General features: G+C 40.2%; 1 protein-coding gene across 8 annotated transcripts in view; it reads right to left on the bottom strand.

Moving 5' to 3' along the window:
• Positions 1–18175, bottom strand: part of SGCE (sarcoglycan epsilon) — a 255774-nt gene that overhangs the window by 116366 nt on the left and 121233 nt on the right. For all 8 annotated transcript variants that reach the window (XM_086941944.1, XM_086941946.1, XM_086941945.1 and 5 more), the window contains one exon: positions 470–542. In XM_086941944.1, the coding sequence (XP_086798070.1) occupies positions 470–542 (73 nt within the window). The remainder of the gene's footprint in view (positions 1–469; positions 543–18175) is intronic.

The following is an 18175-nucleotide window of genomic DNA, read 5'->3' as shown; positions in this document are numbered from 1 at the left end:
ACATTAGTCACCCAAACTAAAATGCACTTGATGTTAATTGCAGAATGTTTGGGAGGTAAGGGTGCTTCAACATGTGAAATACATCTACCTGGTAAATTATGGCGATTGCCTAAATACAGTAAATTTAAATGCCCTGTTTAGGGCCACAACAACAAATATTTGTGACGGCATATTTTAACACTCTTAGCTTTAAGATAACCTATTGTGACCCTTAGATAGTCATCGTATTCCTAACATTGGCTATCAGCAGAGCAGGTATGTGTAGGATATGGAGAATGGATGTGGGCAATGTGAGGGGTGAGAAGGTTTGTGGATTTAGTTGGCAAATGGGTATTTCACTTCTTAAGAAGAAAGATTCATATTTTGCCTATTTCGCTGCCATTGCAACACTAAGAATATATTTTTAAGTAATCTGAAACATAAACAACGCACATTAAAACAGAGCTGGAATGGGCATTCAATCACATACCTTCTGTAGACATAATGTTAATGATCAAATTATGCCTTGCTGTCTCAAATGTCCGTCTGTTGTAGGCAGTGATCTATAAATAAGCAATTTTAATAGTTACAGATTACTACAAAGAAATCTCCAGATGTAACCAAAATCCATGTATATTTACAAAAACACATGTATTATCTTGCTGTACACAATGTTGCAGAAACGTGTGAAATGCAGTGTATTATGGAAATTGTTTAAAAAAAGAACAGGTTTATCAGTCAAAATACTCTTTATTCGATTTTTGTTAAAATCATAAAAGGACAATATACAAATACAATTTAAAACATCAATTGATCTGATTACTAAATTTCAACATGTTAATTTCATTTCACCAAAAAAGTTACAAAAGTTAAAAAATTATTACAATTGTTAAAAATTCTCCTTTAAAAGCCAAGTTTGAATTAAGATAAGGCTTTCTTAGGTAATCTTTTCTTCCTTGATCTGAATGCAGCTGTTAAATAACATGCAACACTGAACATAGTGTAGGTATCTGCCATCATTTGAAGGAAAATTAAAGCTGGCCTTATTTGAGTAAAACAGAACAGGTTTATCTTTACGACCTTGTTTCAATTGAATACAACTGGATGAAGAGATGTATCATTTTAAAAGCCAATATACATCAAAGAACAATGTGTGACTCCTACTTAAATTCATTCAAGTTCTCTACAAAGAGGGTATGTTCAGGGGCGGCTCTAGGCTCATAGTGGCCCTGGGCAGGGAGCGTAGGTCGGGGGGCCCCGGAATAGGGGGTCCGGGCGGGGCGGAGCGCGGAGGCCAGTGAAGAGGGGGCTCAGGGTGTTTGGAAGTGGAACAGAGCCGGAGGCCACCAAATCCCTGCCATGGGCCGCCACGCAAATATGTATCCATCCTCAGAGGCTTATTATATTAAGGATATATATTGGTGTGGTGGCCCCTGGGGTTTGGTGGCCATGTGCAGGTGCACAGCTTGCACATGCTTAAGGCCGCCCCTGGTATGTTGAAGCGATAACATTATCTGCCTTTGGATAACTGTTGGTGCCTTTCCTTCCCAATGTTTCCCTCAATTATGAATGTAAGATAGTTCTCTTCAGTTTTATTGTAAGTTAAATAAAAGCATACAAAAAATGCAAGCAAAAACAATTAATCATTAAAACTAAACAGGAGCCTTTCTGTAAAGCGTTCAATATTTAAACTTCATGAAAACATGTTACATGTAAAACGACCCAGAACAATTAAACAAATCTTGCTGTAGGAGAGCAAGGCTGCAAAAGGTGTAGACACCCTTTTAACAACAACAATTATCTGAATGCAGACTCCGGTCCTAAAAATAAAAGTACACAGCAGTATATTAACCACAGTTTATGCACATTGAGGGATCAAGAATGTAAGAGGGCTTGCAAGAACAGCCAAGCTAATGTCCTAAATAAGCAAGTAATTCATGCAACATGTGTTGACTGCATTGAAGTAATGTTAACGCTTTTTGAGTGTCTCTTCAAAATAGAATGTAGTTGGAAATTCATTCAAATGTTATACACTCATGTGTCGACGCCCTATATTGCATAGATTATAAGTGCAAGTTGATACACAGCAAGTGGTGTGGACATACAAATAACGTTTAAGAACAGGGCAATACTGCACAATGATAAGGAGTAGCAGCATTTAGCTCAACATAAACCCATGTTTGCTTTCAGGAAATACAATAATATCAAGAATTTTTTTGAAACTATGAAAGCAATAGTAGGCAAATTTTGACAAACCTTTCTGAAAACTCCCAAAACAAGTACATACCCATGTCTCCATTGTACCCACTGCAATAACATTATCCAATCAAGTGATATAACAAAGCCACATAAGGCTAAATCCATTCTATATGTACATGTATTTATATAGCGCAAACCACCCACATCGCAGGCATCTAAGCGATTGCTTAGGGAACCCGTCCTGGTATTCCCCTGTGAGATAACCCCGGCAGGGTATCCACACAAGGTGAAAGCCAGGCATCCCGCCGCGAGGGGCCGTTGTGGAGATTAAGCAAGCTATTGCCCAGAGTCGCAGAGTGTGAACCCGTGAGTCTAGTAGGCACCGGAGCGAGAATTATCGAGTCTGTGGAATTATTGAGCCCAAGCCCCGTCGAGGCGGGGAATTGAACCCTGGTCCAGGACCGATCTCAGCTTCCGGGTCTGCCGCCTCTAACCCCTGAGCCACACTTCTCCACTCCGCTATGAAGCTGATCAAACAAAATGAAAAACTGCTTTCACTGCATAACGTGTCCTGTGGACTGCTGTGCATAGCACAAATTAGGAGAATGTGAAACACAAGATTAACAGTTTGCCAGTCATATTAAGACAGTATCTAAGAATTCACCATTTGTGCAAGGTGCTTTGATGAACAGAGGTATAATTTAATCTGATTAGCTTCCAGATCTTGGGAACTATTGATGAAATACGTATAGCCAGGACTGAAAGACAGTTACTGAGATTGGAAGCATGGCGGATGCAAAAACGGGACACAATGAGTTTCGGTGATTAGATGGAAGAGTTGAATGGATTGCCTTCTGATAGTGTACCATGGGAAGAAAGCTAGAGGTTTTGTTATGACAACCGTCAAGCCCTTCAAAAATACAATGGTCAGAGAGGAGTGTGCATGCATGGTGAGGGTTGGAACATTTTTTGATGATGATAATGTAAGAAGAAAATGGAGACGGAACAATTATGTGGAAGTGTGTCAAGTATTTTAGTTCACATTTCATAGTTAGTTAAACATGATTCAGATTAATGTTTGGGAATTTATAAATAACTGCAATAGAAATATAATATATTAAAAGGCAATATGATGCAACCATATGATATCCATGAGGTGGAGCCATCTGGACGTCAAGTAGATGTTGGATTAAGAATCTACAGCTTTTCACTCGTGCTCTGTTTGATAGCATTCCCCATGTTGCTTGTGGTTGGGGATTTTGAACACAGGAACTATCATTTTTTCGTACCATCCACTTAAGAGTCTGAAAATATATTAGAATTTGTTCAATGACCATTCAGACTTATATGTATTGCTTTGAGATATGTATCATAATTATTTAACTGATACTAGAAGTCAGAATTGCTTTTGGGACTCCATTGAACATCAATTGCTAATGGTTGTAATCTTAAATGCAATGCAGATTAAACAACGTCCTGAAATCCACATCTTTGTGGAGATGAAGAGTTATAAGAGTGCCCAATCACATGCAGTCAGCGGCCAGGATTGAGTAAAGAAGATTCTGTCTCTTTTAATGTAACTCTTGTCCTGCTCAATTCAGCAGCTACAAATGTGTCGAATTAGAATGAAGGAGCATTAACCCTGGGTGAGCGGCCTGGCACCACTGGTTTGTGCTCTCCCGTTTTACTTCAAGGAGCAGGCCCGACTCTTGCCTCATGCACATTAACATTTATAAGTACGTTATTTCTCGTAGAGAAAAAAGGGAAAGGCTGGAGACCTGTAATAAATTTAAAACAACTCAACAAATATCTAGTCTACAGACATTTCAAGATGGAGGGTATCCACCTCCTGAGATACCTCCTTTTGGAAGGAGACTGGTTGGCCAAACTGAATTCATAGGACGCCTATTTCACTATTCCTATGGCCCAAATCCACCAACCTTTCTTCCAATTTATGTGGAAAAATCATCTTTATCAATTCCAAGCCCTCCCCTTCGGGCTTTCTTCTGCCACTTGGTGCTTTACCAAGGTCATGAGAACAATTGCCTCTTTCCTAAGAGAAAGAGGTATCTGCCTTATCATATATCTTGACGACATTTTGATAAAGTCACAGGACCTTCCACAAATACTCCAAGACCTGAAAACCATAATGGACCTCCTAGAGAGTCTAGGATTCATTATAAACAAAGAAAAATATATACAAAGCTACCCCTGTGCAGAGGTAGACCCCCTAGTGCACAGCATAAAAGAGACACACAGGTCTAATGATTTGAAGCAGCATTCACAAAAGTTCAATCCATATGTTTTACTGGTTCATCAAAATTCAGTGCGTATACATTAAATTCCATGTATCAAACATCGTGATCCGAATTCAAAAGAAGTTTGTCAACAACAGAATGAAGATCCGCAATTTATGAATCCCAATGCATTTCGGGCTAAACCAAAAGCCCTTCCTCAGGGGATCTCTCTACAAACAAAAGAAATAACCATCATCAAATCCAATTCAAATGTCATCAATGACCAGCATAAGCAACAATGTGCCATCTCACAAACAGACAAAGATAGAAACAAAGTGTGCTCAATAGAACAGCTAGATTACCCCAGGTACATGTAATCATGATAAGCAGTAAAAACACGAGTGTGAAAATGAACAAACAAGTGCACTCAAAGGATAAAAATCCCAAACACAGGAAAGGCTCGAAACAGCTACGAGACAACAGACTGTCAAACCCAGTGAGTCACCGTCCGAAAACGGAACGGTGATAAATCAAGTAACATGAGCGTGAGGAAAGATTAGCCAAGATCCCATTAGCCCGAGCGTTAAACGCCAGAATAGCCACCCTGTTATGTACGCGGTCGGAAAGACCGTCACAGTTGATTAAATGCCAATAAATGGGTCCCCCGGACAGAGGTACTTACAGTTAGTGTAAAACACAGACCCTGTAAAAGGAGCCGGATCACGAAAACAAACGTGCCGGCATAGTGAAGATTTAAGAAATGGCGTGTAAACATAGAAGATGGGCAACAGTAAAACAAAGTGTAAGCGCCATCTTGGAGTGGTGAAACAACACTCAATCGGTAAACAACAGGAAAAAAGACTCACAGTGATCAGTAAGGTGTGCCAGGGAGGACACAAAAGTGAAATATGAACAAAGTCCAAGGAAAAAACGTACATGAGTAAACAAAAAAATGTAAACGCACGATGTTCATAAGAATAAAGGACAGAAGTAGAGTAACACAAACGTAAACATCACAGATAACACAAAAATTCCATGCGGTCATTGAGCCCGTGCGGCTGCATGGTCGCCAAGTAACGAATCCAGAAATTTTCCCTCTTCAATAAAGTTTTTTTGTTTTTTTTTCGGAAATATAAGAGAGACACCATTGATTATAAGCTCGGCGAGGTGTACACTTGGGCAGAAGCGTACGCCCGCCGACGCCCTAATCGCCCTTATAATCCGTACTCTGCAACCGAAACTTCGTCATCTGATGGTGACTCAACAACACGCAAAACGACCAGGCCAACCACTGAGGAAACAGCACAACAACCTGGCACCTCAAACTCTGCGGTTCATTTTTTAGAATTGGACCAGGATCAAAACACCGACCCCGGCGGGGCAAAACCCGCAGAGGCCGTAAAAGAGCAGACGAAACCGAAGAAAGGCAACAGACGCCGATGAATGATCATGAAAATTTGGTGATCAACATTTCATCTACCCAGCTCGATGAGGAAGAAGTTCGTGTGCTTCAAAAAGGCCAGTCATTTGTTCCCACCACAAAGACCAACACTTTGGAACTCGAAGTGAGCACCTTCAAACTTTTGCGCAATGTACGTTTGAGACATTATTTTCAAAATGTTGTCACTACCCCTTCACGTGATGATGACATGCTAAGAGGACTACGTCCCCACAGTACCTTTATGGCTCCAGTGAGCCACAAAATAATAGACACATTTGAAAATCTTGTCAAAAGTGACATAGCCAAATTACCTTTTCAATCCAAGGTGAAACGTGAGAACTTGACCAGAGCTGAAAAAAATGTGATATTGAAAATTGCCAACAATTCCTCCATTGTCTGTCAAACTGCTGACAAGGGCGGCGCTCTTGTGATTATGGATGCGACATATTATACTGAACAGATTGAGATACACACATCTGATCTCAACACTTATGCTCCTTTACCTGCTGATCCCACCAATGAGTTTTTGGGTACACTCATGAAAATCATCAACCAAGCTTTTGACAATGGCACCATCAATGACCGAGCACGTCGATATCTCACACCCATCAACCCCAAACCTCCCGTGTTGTACATGTTACCCAAGGTGCACAAGCACCCCTCTAAACCACCCATGAGACCGATTGTCTCTACCAGAGGCAGCATTCATGAAAACACCGGAAAGTTTTTGGATAAGTATCTACAGCCATTTGTATTGAACACGAGATCTTACGTCAGGGATACCACTGACTTCTTGATTAAACTGCAACAAGCCACCAGCAGTCTTGTAGATCAAGAACTGATACTTTGTACTGTGGACGTGTGTTCGTTATACACGTCCATACCCCATGACCTGGGTTTAATGGCGGTTGAACATGAACTTTCCCACTCCAACCTTGATTCTGACTTACAGGTACTGTTGATGGAACTATTGGTCTTTACTTTATACCATAGTTACTTCTCAGTATCTGACAAATGGTTCCATCAGCTCTGCGGGACGGCTATGGGCAATTGTACGGCGCCGTCGTACGCCAACACCTTTATGAAGTCTTTTGAGGAGACACACATACTGAACCAAACTGCTTGGAGTGACAGTGGGAAACTCTACCTGAGATTCATAGATGACATTTTTATGTTATGGTCAGGCACTGAACCAGCACTTGTGGATTTTTTGAATACGTGGAATACCATCAGTGAGCGCATACAATTCACCTGGAATTTTGACAGGACAACCATTCATTTCCTTGATGTCAAGGTTGAAAGACAAGAGGGTCAAGTAACAACTACCATTTTCCGTAAACCCACGGATCGGAACTCCATGTTACACTACCAAAGCTTTCATCGAGTGGGGTTGAAACAGAACCTCCCTCTGTCTCAACTGATGCGTGTCAAACGCATCGTCACTTCTGAAGAAACCTGTGTGGTTGAAATGGACAATATGGTTGAGAGGTTCAAGGCTCGAGGCTATCCGCCTCAAACTTTACAACAGGCACTTACCCGGTGTGGGAATATGACTCGAGACGAACTCCTGCAGGTTCGCACTAAACCTGCCAATTCCCGTATGGTGGTGGTATCCAAGTATACAGTTCTCAGCCAACAGTTCAGAAACATCATTTCCAAACACTGGGAATTATTGAGCCTGGAACCAGATTTCCAGGGAGCCTTCGCTCAACAACCCATGTTCGCCTACACAAGGGGCAGGAACTTAAAGGAAATGCTACGCAAACCCAAATCCACCAGTCAACCCGTGGTCTACAAGGGTCTGCGCCCTTGTCACAATTGCAGCAACTGCCACAATTGTATTCAGGGTAATGTTGTCAATCATCCCATGAAAGGGTACCCCATAAAATTACAGGTGAATGCCACGTGCAATTCCATGAATGTCATCTACCTCTTGAAGTGTCCCTGTGGCAAGTGTTATGTGGGACACACTGAACGAAAGATCAGGACACGCTTGTTAGAACACAAGAGCAATATCAGGACTGGGAACATGAGATCTACGGTTGCCACCCACTTTTTGGAACAAAATCACTCTATTGCTCAATTGAAATATCTCATCCTTGAGCAAGTTCCAGTGACACACGAGAACAAAAAAACTTTATTGAAGAGGGAAAATTTCTGGATTCGTTACTTGGCGACCATGCAGCCGCACGGGCTCAATGACCGCATGGAATTTTTGTGTTATCTGTGATGTTTACGTTTGTGTTACTCTACTTCTGTCCTTTATTCTTATGAACATCGTGCGTTTACATTTTTTTGTTTACTCATGTACGTTTTTTCCTTGGACTTTGTTCATATTTCACTTTTGTGTCCTCCCTGGCACACCTTACTGATCACTGTGAGTCTTTTTTCCTGTTGTTTACCGATTGAGTGTTGTTTCACCACTCCAAGATGGCGCTTACACTTTGTTTTACTGTTGCCCATCTTCTATGTTTACACGCCATTTCTTAAATCTTCACTATGCCGGCACGTTTGTTTTCGTGATCCGGCTCCTTTTACAGGGTCTGTGTTTTACACTAACTGTAAGTACCTCTGTCCGGGGGACCCATTTATTGGCATTTAATCAACTGTGACGGTCTTTCCGACCGCGTACATAACAGGGTGGCTATTCTGGCGTTTAACGCTCGGGCTAATGGGATCTTGGCTAATCTTTCCTCACGCTCATGTTACTTGATTTATCACCGTTCCGTTTTCGGACGGTGACTCACTGGGTTTGACAGTCTGTTGTCTCGTAGCTGTTTCGAGCCTTTCCTGTGTTTGGGATTTTTATCCTTTGAGTGCACTTGTTTGTTCATTTTCACACTCGTGTTTTTACTGCTTATCATGATTACATGTACCTGGGGTAATCTAGCTGTTCTATTGAGCACACTTTGTTTCTATCTTTGTCTGTTTGTGAGATGGCACATTGTTGCTTATGCTGGTCATTGATGACATTTGAATTGGATTTGATGATGGTTATTTCTTTTGTTTGTAGAGAGATCCCCTGAGGAAGGGCTTTTGGTTTAGCCCGAAATGCATTGGGATTCATAAATTGCGGATCTTCATTCTGTTGTTGACAAACTTCTTTTGAATTCGGATCACGATGTTTGATACATGGAATTTAATGTATACGCACTGAATTTTGATGAACCAGTAAAACATATGGATTGAACTTTTGTGAATGCTGCTTCAAATCATTAGACCTGTGTGTCTCTTTTATGCTGTGCACTAGGGGGTCTACCTCTGCACAGGGGTAGCTTTGTATTAGTCCTTAAACCTCACGCTGACCGGTCCAGACAGCGTCCACCCCTGGTCGCACGCTTCACTGCTCAACTTTTGGACATCAGATTACTTATAGCTGTGCAAACACCCATCTTTCATACTTTCAAAGAAAAATATATCCCATCTCCCTCCAAATCTCTGGAGTTCCTCTGCTTCACTGTGAATACCTCCAAGTGCCTCCTTCTTCTCCCTTCCGCCACAATAACAAAGATCAAGAAAGAGATAAGACACGCCTTGAGACAACAAGACCTTCCCCTGAGGGAACTAGCCAGACTTCTCAGCCTTCTCTCCTCCTCTATTCATGCGATTTTTCCGGGCCCACTAAATTATCGGGTCCTGCAAAGGATAAAAGGAAGAGCCCTAAGATCTGGTCTATGGTACGAAGATCGGATTAACCTGGACCAGAAAGCCCAATCGGAACTAACCTGGTTGCTAGACAACCTAGAGACATTGAATGGCAAAGTATTCTTTGGCTTAAAGCAAAAATTTGTCTTAGTTTCAGACACGTCCCTCCATGGTTGGGGTGCATGCCTTCTTAATCAGAACACGGGCGGGATCTGGTCCCAAGAGGAATCTTCTCACCACATAAATTATTTGGAGTTAACAGCTGGCCTTTATGCCCTGATGAGCTTCAAACATTCTCTCCAAGGGAGGTCAGTCATCTTAAAGATAGACAATATGTCTGCGGTTGCTTACATCAATCGTCTGGGAGGTACCAAATCTGCCGGCCTCTTCAATCTAGCCAAGAGACTTTGGATGTTCTGTCTGAGCACAAAATTGCACTCAATGCAGAATACCTTCCCGTGAAGACAAACTTCTCTGCCGATTACAATTCCAGATTCCTGTTAGACCACAGGGATAGGAAACTCAATGTTTTTATTTTCAGAACCCTGAACAAGATCTGCAGCCCATTAGAGATAGACCTTTTTGCAAGCAGACTAACATTCCAACTTGAGAAATATTTCAGCTAGATGCCCGATCCCGGTGCCCTAGCAGTAAAAGCTTTTCTCCAACCCGGTCAGGAGTCAATACATACGCATTTCCTCACTTTGCCATGAGCCAAAGAGTCTTGCAGAAAGTGAGACAAGACCAGTGCTCCCTTGTCCTGATAATTCAGTTCTGGCACTCTCAGGCATGGTTCCCCACCACTCTGGAACTTGCCTGCAACCCCCCCTTCTTAATCCCTTCACAAGAGAATCTCCTAACAGAGGTAAACTGAGGTTTTCACCCCCTAATCGAAACAGGGAGTTTAACCTTCTTGCTTGGAGGGGGGTCAGGAGATCCAATGAAATCTCAGATCTTTCGTCATCAGCTGCAACTCTCTTCAGAGAGTCTTGGTCCCCAGGCACTCACTACAGATATAACAACATTTGGAGATACTGGGTTCGTTGGTGCCTGGAAAGGAACTTGGATTCCCTACAGGCACCTATCGTTGACGTAGTGAACTTCCTGGTCGAACAATTTGTTAAGGGTTTAAGGTATAGAACTATCAATTGCTATAGATCGGCCATCTGTGCTGGCCATATACTCGTCAATTGGAAAACTGTAGGTAAAAATGCCATTGTTTGCAGAGTAATGAAAAGCATTCGCCGAAGAAGGCCTTCTAACCCAAATACGAATCCCTCTGGGAAGTAAAGTTAATCCTAGACCTTTTCAATTCCTGGCCAGATAATTCCCTTCTGAGTAGAAAATTCCTCTCCATTAAGCTTGCAACTCTTCTATGTCTTATCTCCTATCGTAGAGTCTCTGACGTCAAAGTCCTGGAGATCTCTAACAGATCTTATAACATCTTTGGGGTCAAATTCGAAAGTTACAGAAGAACCAAAACCATGTCTGTTTCAATTTTCTATCCACATTTCGACCCTTGCCCATAACTCTATGTTGTTGAGTGTGATGGAGCGAGTTACAGAAATATATTTAATTCTGGCTTGTGAAGTTGAACTTCCATAATTTGATTATTCATATTAATAAGTTGTTGCATGATTTGTATTACTAAACCAACCTAGAGTACAATCGCATACACCAATACACGGGGTTACCATTATGTGCTTTAATGTTGCATCTGTAAGTTTGTTTTAAAATTATTAACTAATTTTGTTTTGTTTGTCCTATTGTCTTTGTTAACATTAATGCGGTTGATTTATTAATGGCATGTGCTTATTTTATATGTGCTTTTGTCTATGTTGTCTCTTTTTATCTTTTTCAGACACATGGAGAATCCTGCTGGACGTTATCAAGAATGGTAGATTTAAAAACGCTGCTTTTCTTTTCGCTTTCTGCTAGGCAACATAGACAAATGGGTTAACATTAGCAATGGTGGGTGGGTAACAGAATGACTTTCATTACCTGAATTAATTATTGTTTTGTGTTTGTTTGAAAACTAGCCCGTGAGAAAGGCTTAAGGCCTACTGCTTTAGGAGAGTGACCAAAAAACCTGTTGTGAAAGAGCAGAGCACAGTGAAAGACAAAGTGGAAAAGTTCTGCCACGTTGATGTGTTCTTTGAAAGAAAAATGTTACTGTGCAATGACAAGCAAAGGCGAGCTCTGATGGTCCTGTTCAAGGACGGTGACAGGATTTAAGATTTCTGCCACGCTGAGGAAGCGGCAATGAATTGATATTATTTGTAGCACTTCTGAGGAAGCTGGATGATGGTGAAACTATGAACAATGGAGCTTTAGATGTGCTCCGGACTTGGTCAAAAGTATATGACCTAATGTGGTCCGACATTTGTCATCCAATGGCATTGCTGGAAATGTCTGAAATATAACATTTATTTTAGATTAGTGAGTTTGAAAGGTATAAAACTTGGCCTCTTGAGTGGAACGTCGCTGTCTTGTTCCTGAGGGCGAAGTGCTGTCCGATTTCTTGGGACACGTAAGATGAACTAATTTGAATATCTTTTCTTTTCAGGTCAGAGAGCTTAACTTAGGGAATTAGGATTCTTAAATAAAATGTTTACTTTGTTTATGCATTTTGGGCAATTTTGAAATGCCAGACTAATGTGCCGATATCATAATAAATGCTAATAAAAGAAATTAATTCTAATAAAAATGCCTATGCTTTGAAATAAAAGTTAATAAAGAATTCTTTGATATGTTCTAACTTTAAATAAAAAGACTTAAAATGTCAAGCTGGTCTTGATTTATTTAGTCGTTATCATCAGTTGATTCATTGGCCAAAATGGCTTAATTAAATGTTCTGTTCTTAAAACCAAGGTTAAAAGTTACTTACTGTAGTTGTAAATATTGTGTATATAAATATTAGATAGATTTGATTAATTAGGCCACAAGATTCAGTTGCTCAATTTCTGTCTCGGTTTCTATGGGCCTTTTGTGAGTTTTATATATAATGGTGAGTATTAGGTAGAGAGTGGTATAGATCGAGACAGAATTTCTATAGGGGCGCTGGATCAATTCCCTTGGTAGCAGAGTTCGGTTACTATGGTAGCTGACATGTTACATGCTAATTACATAGGATCCATGTCTAAAACATGTTGTTAAAGTTTGTTCCCTTGTTATATGTAGTCGAAAGGATTTTTCCTGCAGTGTGAAAATTCCTGGTTTAGCCGACGAAAGAGTAGTGTGACAAGTGAAGTTACACAGTGCATTTGTCCTGTTTCAAAATTTGTGATTTAGAATATATCACAAGTGTTGCGGACGTTCAACACAAGTTTAGGGACCTTAGGTGTGTCTGGTTAAATGTATAGTGAGGATTGTCTATGAAATCGTAACATTAAGTATAGGGACCTGTGAGCCCGTTTTAAAACTTTCTGTGAAAAGAGTAGTAGAGTTATCTGAGCTTGAGTGAAGGGTAAGGAAGCGTCCTCTATTCTTACTAGCGATTCCGGATTTCTATGGTTGGTTAGAGTCCTGCCAAGATTTCATGTTTGTATAATTAGATTTTCCTGTTTGAATGCGTGAATGAATTGTGAAGAAAATAGCGTTGTCTATTTCCATACGAAAGATTTTCTGAACGACTGTTAAAACTATCCTTTCTTAGCGAAACAGACAAATGGTTTGTTTTTATGTAGTTACTAACTGAAGTTCTTTGGAAAATATCGTTTTAAAATGGTGCTGTGAAAAGTTTTTGTGAAGGAGGGGTGAGTTTACGGAGTGGTACACACAGCGAAGCTGCAGCGGCAGTGTACGCCATTCAGTTCGCGCTGTGATTGGCTAACATACGTCACAGAAAGCGCACTGGTTGGTTCACGTGACAGTGACGAGCTGATAGTTGATTGGTCTATTCTGAATACAGTATTTCTAATGGTTTAACAAGGTGGTGACGTAGCCTAACCTGATTGGCTTGTTGGTGTCTTTCACACACGGATTGGCTAGAGTAGCGGAACATCAAGAAAACATTACGAACTTTTTGGAATAAGCAATTTTTCTTAAAAAAATGAGTTGGTACAGTGTAGAGGAAAAGAAGCTTACATGGTTTCAGAAAATAAAAAATGCATTTACTCCCGACAAGAAAATTGAAACGCGTGGTGGAAAATTACTTCATAAGTATAAAACACCCGCAGCATATATGGAAGGTGAATATGGTTACCATACTGTAATTTGGTTTGAAAATTGGATGCATTATACAAAAGATGACGGCGTTTTAGCATGGCCAGAAGATGGGTCATTTAATATGAAAGTTTTGAGAAACCTGAGAGAAAAAATGATGGGTCTCATGCCAAAGCCTAGACCTACACAATTTGAAGCTTTATTTGAATGGGAGGTTGAGATGATGGAACTTGAACGAGAAAGTAAATGTTCTCCACCCAGAAATACTAAATTTATTGTAAATAGAGAAACACATGAGGATAAAGTGAGACGCTGGAGAAAAGCAGACATGTATGATGGTCTGTACCCAGTAAGAATAATGATTACTGAAGACCCAAGTCAAAAGAATATTCAAAAGAAAAGTAAACTAGATGAAGAATTAGATGATGCAGTTCTAGAAGATATTTATACTTCTAAACGCAAACCGCGACCTTATCAAGCAGATTCACTATCTACAGGAACTTCTCCGAGTGCACCTCCTAGGGAAGCTGATGAAGGTTCACCCAGATTTTTAAAATTACCTGAAAGGGTAGGGTCGATAAATAATTCTAGTACGCCTAGAGAAAACAGATTTCCAGAACAGAGAAATGATTTCCCGAGAAATCCAGAAAGACTTCCTGATATTCCAGAAATTTCAAATTATAATAAAGCAAAGGAAGATTTAATTCAACAATTAACTGAAGGCATGGAAGCAGTGACAGTACCAGTAACAATTGGTCCTGTAGTACCAGTTTTTGATCAGAGAGAAAACAGACATTCAGCTTTGACAGTTCCATTAAATGCAGAAATTCAAAAAGTAGCTGAAACATTTTATTCGGAGCTATCAGAAATACACAGGGAAAAATCCATGATGCCAAATTTTACTTTTAATCAAAGCTTGACAAGTTGTCAAACACCATCTGTTGCAGAATCTGATTCTGCTTCTTTAGAAAGAAGTTTGAATAAAATAGATTTAACGCAAAATGCATTATCTTCAGAAGCCCCTGAATTTAAAAAGCTTGATGTTGCAAAATTAAAAGCAGATCTAGAGGAATTAATAATTGGCACAATTGGTACTGACAATTTAAGATTGTATCAGGATGATGAACTTCTTTTCATTTGCAAGAGCATTCGATGGAAAACGAAGAACAGGTATGAACAACTGGAAGAAATGGCTGCTGAATTAGAAATTGATTTAAGCAAACAGAAACATTTGCAGAAACACTACAGAGTGGATTTTTTGGAGAAAGATATTGATAGTCTAAATACTTCAGGGAGAATGACTCATATTAGAGAATTGATAGCTTTTCTCAAAAGATTAGGGGCCAGATGTAGGTAAAATAGATTTACCGATTTTTACTGATTCGGTAATTAAAAATCGGTAAATCTAAGGGGTGGATATGTAGGTATTCCAGATGTGCTGGAATACCGATTCGGAAGAATTCGGTATTTACCGATTCGGTAAATACCGAATCGGTAATGCCCATTCATTCCTATGGGCTTTGAAGCCCATAGGAATGAATGGGCATTACCGATTCAGTATTTACCGAATCAGTAAATACTGATTTTCACAAGGGTGCAGGGGGTGTCACTTTGACACCCTCTGGCACCCCCAAAACAGGCTTGGGTGCCATGTGGCAGGAATACATGCCCTAAGGGCAGGTCTGCCTGTCACATGACTTAGGTGTGCATGCACACATGTGCATGCACACCGGAATCGGTATTTTACCATTAAATTGGATTTGATGGTAAAATACGGATTTGGTAAGGCCTCTGGGACTCTGAAGAGTCCCACCTACATCTGGGTCCCTCAGAATCGGTAAAAATACCGAATTTTTATTTTACCGATTCGGTAAAATTACCGAATCTGTAATTTTACCAATCCGGTAAAATAATGCCCCCTACAGACCTGTCACCCATTTACCGATCAGTAACGGCCAAAATCGTCCGTTACCGCTCGGTAAATGGCCTCAAACGGCCACCTACATCTGGCCCTAGGTGAATTAGGTAAATGGAGAATGAAATGGTCAAAGAATAAAGAACAAGACAAAAGAGACAGGGGAGAAACAATTTCTGAATTTCCAATGAGGGAGATAGCTGGTGGAGGATATGTGCATGTCCCTTGGTCAAGGCAGGACATCCTGCTATTTACTAACGATTTTCCTCGGCTGAGAGAAAAGCCTGTGGAATGGTATCATCAGGTAGACAGATTCATTAAGGTGTCAAAAGTACTGTGGGTTGATCTGGATGGATTCTTTGACATTGTTGTCCCATCAGATCTTTGGACAGAATGCAAAATTTCTGTGAGTTGGCCTAAAGAAGAGCCTGCTCGAGATACTATTACAGGTGCCCCTTCAAAAGATGTCATGGAAATCTACAATAAAGTAATTCATTGGCTGAAACAAAAGATCCCCTCGAAAGAAGTAGATTTGGTTAAAATAGACAGAATAAACCAGGAGCCAAAAGAGTCAGTACATTCATTTTATCAAAGGTTACTGCTGGTTTTCAAACAATACAGTGGCTATGAAAAATTAAGTGAAAAGGACATGAGCCACTTCATTTACAGATGTGTTTATGGCCTGGGACCTGAAATAAGTGAGATGATTAAAAATGGAATCGCGTGTTGGCAATCACTTTCAGTTGATGACATCTTGAGAAAGGCAAAATATTGCAGTGATGAAATAGATGCAAGACAGAAGAAGCTTAAAGAAAAGGCAATGTGGGCACAAGTGAAGGTAGCTGAGCAACAACAGATAGCCCAGAAATTTTAAAAATTCATGATTGAATCCACAGATGCAGAATGAGATATATCAGCAACAGCAGCTAGAGCAGCAGTTAAACGAATTAAGTCAGCAGCGACAGCTACAGCGACAGGTAGTGAATCAGCAGAGCCAGATTCCACAAGCACCTTTTCCAAATTGTGTGAATGCTCAGAGATACACTCCAGAAACAGGTTTCTGCAGAGGAGATCAGGTAAACAGATTGCCAAAAACGAATGTGTCAAATGTTTCTCAACAATTTTGGTTGAAAGATAATGAAGCTAGTGATTCCTCTGAAGATTACTCATGACGGTGCCTGAGAGAGGAAGAAGAGTGTGTGCTTGGACCCACTCTTGAGGTAGATCAGGCTGGTCCATTTGTTAATGGTAAAGTGAATGATGTTGATGTCACTTTTCTTGTGGACACAGGTGCTACCCGTTCTACTGTTAGATCAGCAGAAATTGAAAATCTTCCTCTCTCTGGTGAGTCCATCCAAGTTGTAGGTGTAGCTAATCAGCAAATTAAAACAAGTCTAACAGAACCAGTAAAAGTTGAAATTGGGAATTTCAAAGATAAACACAGATTTCTAGTTTGTGATAGTAGTCCTGTGAATTTGTTAGGACGTGATATACTCTGTAAGATGAATTGTAGAATTTATTGTTCACCGGATGGTATTGAGCTGCAAACTTCAGAAGTAGATGGTCTTTACAAATTAACAATAATGATGGTTGAAGAAGAAAGTAAATTATTTCCTGCTTTTCACAAAAGTAATTTACCTGAAGAGCTTAAAAAGCCAGTCAATCCTGAAATTTGGGACTTAACTGGAAATGATATGGGTCTCATGAAACATGTGGATCCAGTAAAAATTACTGTAAAACAAGGAGTAGATTTCCCAAACGTTCCTTAGTATAAAATGAAAGCTGAAACAATTGAAGGAGTCATTCCTGTGATTGAAAAATTCATTAGTCAAGGTGTTCTGAAAGAGATTGAGAGCAGTCCATGTAATTCACCGATTATGGGTATTAAAAAGCCAAACGGAACATACAAAATTGTTCAGGACCTGAGAAAAATTAACCAGATTGTTGTTCCATGTTGTCCTGTTGTTCCAAACCCTGCGGTAATTCTTTATCAGATTCCGCATGATGCAGGATGGTATATGGTCATCAAACTATGTAACGCCTTCTTTACAGTTCCACTGCATCCAGAAAGCCAACAAATGTTTGCGTTCAGATTCCAGAACCGCATCCTAGCATGGAGTCGTATCCCACAGGGGTACACTGAAAGTCCATCTATCTTTAATCAGTTGTTAAAGAAATCCTTTGAAGATTTAGTTTTGCCTGGAAATTCGACATTGGCCCAGTATATTGACGATCTTTTAGTGGCCGCAAAAACACGAGAAAATTGTGTAACTGACACCATTTCTCTTTTGAATCGATTGGCAGATGAGGGACATAAAGTGTCACCTGCAAAATTACAGTTTTGCAAACAAGAAGTAAAATATCTTGGACATAAAATTGCAAAAGGAATCAGACAAGTGACAATTGAAAGAATTAAAATGATTCGAGCAATACAACCCCCAACAACACAAAGACAGGTCAGAATGTTTCTGGGAATGGTTGGTTACTGTCGTCAATGGATTAGTGGGTTTTCGGTAATTGCGAAACCACTACAGAGACTGACAAAGGCTGACGTAAAAGACCCGATTAAACTGACAAAAACTGAGTTGGAAGCCT

Source organism: Lissotriton vulgaris, chromosome 10 (genome assembly GCF_964263255.1).
Source record: "Lissotriton vulgaris chromosome 10, aLisVul1.2, whole genome shotgun sequence".
Classification (NCBI taxonomy): Eukaryota; Metazoa; Chordata; class Amphibia; order Caudata; family Salamandridae; genus Lissotriton; species Lissotriton vulgaris.
Note: the sequence above shows the minus strand (reverse complement) of the source record. Positions and strands in the feature narration are given on the sequence as shown.